Source organism: Garra rufa, chromosome 8, assembly GCF_049309525.1.
Source record: "Garra rufa chromosome 8, GarRuf1.0, whole genome shotgun sequence".
NCBI lineage: Eukaryota > Metazoa > Chordata > Actinopteri > Cypriniformes > Cyprinidae > Garra > Garra rufa.
In genome coordinates, this window is record NC_133368.1 from 37433869 (window position 1) to 37439868 (window position 6000).

General features: G+C 35.6%; 1 protein-coding gene across 1 annotated transcript in view; it reads left to right on the forward strand.

The window, feature by feature from the left end:
• The window catches only part of caska (calcium/calmodulin-dependent serine protein kinase a), a 201281-nt gene that overhangs the window by 169213 nt on the left and 26068 nt on the right, over positions 1-6000 (forward strand). Inside the window, exon 14 of the mRNA XM_073845095.1 lies at positions 4283-4363. Coding sequence (XP_073701196.1) covers positions 4283-4363 — 81 coding nt within the window. The remainder of the gene's footprint in view (positions 1-4282; positions 4364-6000) is intronic.

Sequence of the window (6000 nt, forward strand, 5' to 3'; positions counted from 1 at the left end):
GAACGTCACTGCCGAACACCTCTATTCTGCAATTAAGCACACTTTTTTAGGAGTTATTCCATAACATATTTATATGTCTACCACTGTTCAGAACTGTGCTAGGTAGCATGTACTGATTAGCGTATTTGAGCTAGCTTCAAAAGTATCTAAAATTGTCACTACCGAAACTTTTGGTGGCATTTCGGTAATGACATCTTTGTTTTTATTAGTGTTATCCCATAAAATTGTCACTTCATCATTGTTTCGGTAGTGACAAAAGGAATACATAATCCTTTATTTGGGGAAAATAAGCTATTTTTTGTATTTTAGTATGTTTTAGTAGTGTTTTAGTATATTGGATAAAATTCTGTAATGTGATGTGGTCACTACCAAAACATTACCGTCATTACCGAAACTGTTTTGTCAAAAATAAAATATACGAAATTATCAACTAAGATGTAATGATAGTTTTTAGTGCAGTGTATTTTCAGATGAATAAATCCTTAACTTTGAAATCAGTATGATCAACTTTTTGCTTTTTAGAAAGAAAAACTGGACTAAAAATTCATCAAAATTTCATAAATTACACTTGAAATATTGTTAAAAATGTAACTGTTATTGATTTTACCTCTGAAATGTTTTTTTATAAAATAGCAAAATATATACAGTAGTCAACATTCGAAGTGGATCCAAACCTTTCATCAAATTTGTCCTAAAACCAAAAAGAATACCTGTTCTTATCTTAGGATAACTTTTGATGAACGTTTTTGATCCACTTCGAATGTTGACTACTATATATTTGCAATATAGATGTAGGCAAAATCAAGGTCAGTATAATATTATTATTACTGTGTTTTGAGGAGAGGACAAATATTCCAAAACTTTGATGAAAATACAATATGAGAATTAACTACACAATGTGTACCTTGGATATTATAGAATTTGCATACATACAATTTTTTTTAAAAAAAGACTCTGACTTTGGACCAATTCTGTAGAATGCCTCATATAGTTTATATAGGTTTTTATACAATTTAACAGAAAGCCTCAAACAGAGGTCTGTTTTGTACTCAATGCCTCTAAGAATTTTAAGCTCAGTGTATGATTTATGTGACATTTACATATCCCTAGTGGTCTACACATGGCTGTTTTCTTCCTGGTGAATTAGAATCCATTTAAACCAGCTGCAGTTAGAAAGCTGCATTAACAAGTGAATGTGTTTGTTTGCTTTTACCTACTAAGTAGATTAAATGTATATAGAATAACAAAATACTGGCTGTGTGGTGTTGGACAAAGCAGCTCTTTTATTGCTGTTCATATGCAAGTGTGAAAAATTATTATTGAGAGCACAGACTGACATGACAATCTCAAGTTACATGAAAGTCAATTTGAGACAGTGAAAATGCATTTAGCTTGGTGAGCTTATCGGGCTGTATGTTTGATGTGTGACTGTCTGTGTGCTTGCCTCAATGTCAGCTGAACTGTTTTGCTCTTTCATTCGCACAGAAATCAGCTAAAGTCCACATTATTAACACAAATAGAGAGTGAATACTGTAGTTATGCTAATGATTCAGTTTTGTCCCTAACCCACTAAATCAAGATAGAGGCTCAAACTATCTTTTAATCCCAATTTCTAGTAACTTTACCCTTGCTGGCTCTAAAGACTTAAAAGACATTGATCTAGCATTTCTCATAAGCAGTTGATTATTATCAATGATTATTATAAGCAATTGATGTCAGTGATTTTGTTAACTGAAGACTCAAGTTAATGTAGCCAAAAATCTTGCCAGTAGTTAAAGGATTAGTTCACTTCCATAATAAAATTTTCAGAATAAAGAATAGAAGATGTTCATGTCTTTCTTTCTTCAGCCGAAAAGAAATTGAAGTTATTGAGGAACAAAAGTTCCAGGATTTTTCTCCATATAGTGGACTTCAATGGGAGCAAACAGGCTGAAGGTCCAAATTGCAGTTTCAGTGCAGCTTCAAGGGGGTTTTCACAATCCCATTTTAGGAATAAGGGTCTTATCTAGTGAAAAGATCTGTCATTTTCCAAAAAAAATGACAGTTTATATACTTTTTAACCACAAATGCCCATCTTGCACTAGCTTTGCGATGCACATGCATCACATTGAAAAAGTTTTGTGCGATTAGTTCTTCGTCTGTGTACTTCAGTTCAAAAAGGTAGGGTAGAACGAAAATCTCATTTTCTTCTTCTACTCCAAAGTCGTACAAATTATTGTTTTACCTTTTTTTTTTTGTAAAGGGCATTCTATCTTTGCACATTCAGTTTGTAAATACAGGGTTTGTACTTGCACATACTTCATGCATACATGACTATGTAATGCTTGAAGTTGAGCATTTGTGGTTAAAATGTGTACATTTTATTAATTTTTTAAAAATGACTGATAATTTCAATAGCTAAGACCCTTATTCCGTGTCTGGGATCGTGTAGAGCTGCATTGAAACTGCACTTTGGACCTTCAACGCCTTTGCTCCCATTGAAGTCCACTATATGGAGAAAAATCCTAGAATGTTTTCCTCAAAAACTTTGATTTCTTTTCAACTGAGGAAAAAAGACATGAAAATCTTGGATGACATAGGGGTGGGTAAATTATCAAGGAAATTTTTATTCTGGAAGTGAACTAATCCTTTAATGTAGCAATTTAATTATGTTTCATGTAATAAAAATTATGGGAGTAATAGCAAATAATGATAGATCTGAATTTTTTTGCTTTACGTACAGAATTAAGTACAAAATTCACTCTTTTGTAAATATGTTATTGATCGTATTGTAATCGGTTAATGCATATTTAATGTTTAAACAAAAAGCCTCAAACTTCTGGTGAAAAAACAACAACATGCTCTCTGGTTACATATGTCGGACTTCTCCAATCATTTAGTATGCTTAAAACCTGCTTAAAAACCATTTGCAAGCTTGCATTCATTTTTGAATGCACCCCCCCACATCTCAAAATCTTGTGCATAGAACCCCTAGAAGTCCCCACCCTATCTGTCACTACTTTTGTGTTTTTGACTTGAAAAGTGATATTAAACCAGAGTTTAGTCCTCCACAAGTATTAGTCCCCCTTTATAGTATATTTTTTCTTAAAGTTGTAGTTTCAGGTTGACTTTAAGTAAGTGAATCAAAACTGATAATGACTTATCAGATAGCAGTTGCGTCAACAGATCGTAACTCAGTGCTTTAGATAAGCTTGATCAAACAAATGTGTTCCCATAAAAAGGTGAGAGTAAGATAAAAAACAGTAAGATTCAAACTAGTCTTGATGGTTGCTTCTGCTTTTAAATTCCCTCAGGGGTCCTTGTGGTCCTGACTTCTCTAAAATCAGTCTGTCTCAGTCCCAAGTCACACAACTTATAAAGCTCAACTATTTCCTTTAGTATTGCACATCAAAAAGGAACTCGGGCCTGCTGGTGATTAAAGAGCTGTGCTCTCGAATAACCCTCCTTGGCCTCTTGCTTGTGATCACTGGCAATGGTGAAATGCTTCAGGATTATCCTCTTTGTATTGCTTAGAGCCAGCGGGGCGGAAACTAACCCATCACCTCTCACTGTTTTCCCTGAGAGACTGAAACTTGCGGAGGCGGCGTAGTGCCTACCTCCAAAAATTCAGCCTTCGACTCTGCTGCTTCTTACACAGACTATATGTACCAAATGTTATAAAACTTTCCTGTGTGTGTCTCTCATGCTAAGACCTTCGCCGAAGACGGGTCGAGCACGGCTTTGAAACATCTGGAATATGTAAGCTGCAGACATCTTATGTCCACTTTTTTTTTTTTACCACTTTTGTAGAACATGTGGAAGTTTCTAGGATTCTTGTAAATGTCTGAGCTTTACATTTAGTGATGTTGACTGGCAGCGAAGAACTGCCAGATTGATTAGAGCTCATTAGAGATGATTAGTGTGGTTCAAAAGACGTTCAAGATCCGGCGCTCAGCAGCATTCAGCGGGGAGTTGTGACATATCTGCAGTACTTTGCCAAATCACCCCCTCCCACCTGACCCGTCCCACCCCGCCAATGGAAGGGCCAAATGAGCCCAGACAGCAGTGCTGATTGGTCACATGGGGTCTAAGGGTCATGCCAGAAATGTTTGCGCGTGTGTGTGTGTGTGTGTGTGTGTGTGTGTGTCTCTTCTGATATATGATGTGTGGGGTCTCAGCAGTCCAGCTCAAAGTTGTGTTGCAGTGTATGAGATTAAAAAGCAACATCTTTACTTACTTCAAGAAATATATGTCATGGAGATGACAGCTTGAGGAAAAGCCTGATGACTCTGTGTGTCTGTAGGTACTAGAGGAGATTTCATGCTACCCGGAGAATGCAGACGCTAAAGAACTGAGACGGATTCTAACGCAGCCCCATTTCATGGTGAGTCTACAATACACCTTAAAGTCAACATAATCAAAATTAACCCTGTTTACTTTCTAATTGCACTTGTGAACAATTAATGTGTGCGTGTTATTCTTTGTAATATCTAATCAAAATGTTATACCTTGTTTTTACTCTGAAACATGTCACTTGTGTGAACTGTTGGATAAAATATTAGCCAATAGCCAAAAATCTGTTTAGTCCTTGTTTTAGCAAACTTAAACTGGGTCTGGTAACATTGATGTACGAAATGGCCACTTTTCACCATCTAATCGATTCCCACCCTAACTTTTAGTATACTGTTGGAAATTCAAAGGTTTCTTTATTTAATTAATACTTTCAGCAATGACATAATAAATGGACTACAACAGTAACGTTTATGTTCTTTTGAACTTTCTATTCATCAAAGCATCCTAAAAGAATGTATCAGTTTCCACAAAAATAATAGGCAGCACAGTTGTTTTCAACTGTAATACAAAAGTAAATGGCTTTGTGAGCACCAATTTTTAGGATCTCAAAGTTATCCTTATTTTCATTGCAGTGTCTAATAGCACTGCTAAGATCATGAAATACAGTGAAACAACAAGAGTCTTCAAGCTTGATTAAATTTCTGTCAGCAAAACTGTCTTTAAGAGCTAATTAGAGCATTTGTGCTTAGTCATTATGAGGGCAATCTATTTATTCAGGATGTTGTCAGCGGTGTTTCATTATCTCAGATATTGCATTGCTTTTCTGTAATCTTCTATAATCAATGAGGTGTTTGTTTGTCATCTGTGGTCAGAGCATTATTTTTGTGTTCTTATCAGTGGGACAAACAACCTCATGACAGATGAAGCAGAGAGTTTGCCCTTCTCTCTGCACTGACTGTTTGTCAGTAAGGTTCATCTAGAGAAAAGGCACTTAGTTGATTAAATATTCCTTTTTTGGTGTCTTATTATTTTTCAGGTGTCATAAAATGAGGAATAAAATTTTCTTGAGCTTTCAAATAAAACAGAAAACATATTGTAACTTTCAAAATCGAAACATCCTTCCCAGTCCAAAAACACTAAGTTTGGAACTTTAATATGACAGAATGCAAGGGACTTATTTGGGGAATTTTTATATTGTTTTTACTTCCACTTGAACTGGGGATTTACTACAGAACTGAGATCAATAAAGAGGGAAGGAGTCAGAAGGAGCTCATGCATAAGAAATCGAGACTGGAGTGATGTCAGCCTCACTAACTCAGCCAGGTCAAGAGTGTGTGTGTGCGGGAGGGCAGAAAAGAGAAAAAAACGCAGGAGAGGAGGGAGGCACCAGCAGGTACTAGCTGTCGAATTCCAGCATGACCTTGCCCTTGATGTTTTTCGCACACTCTCATAATTGCACACAAGATAGTAGTATTAGGGGAGCTGGTGAGAAAAAAGGTGAAGTTTGTGTCTCTACACACTGAATGCCTTGATGTTAGTGGAGTCTAATATATTTTGTTTTTAATAAAGTATAATATAAGGGTTTTAGGAAGGCAGGAATCAGTCATAAGGCACAATAAACTAGATTTGTACACTAATGCTCAAAAGTTTGGGGTCAGGAAGATTTTTTAAATTTTTATAAAACAGAAATCAATACTTTTTTATACAGCAAGAATGCATTAAATTGAT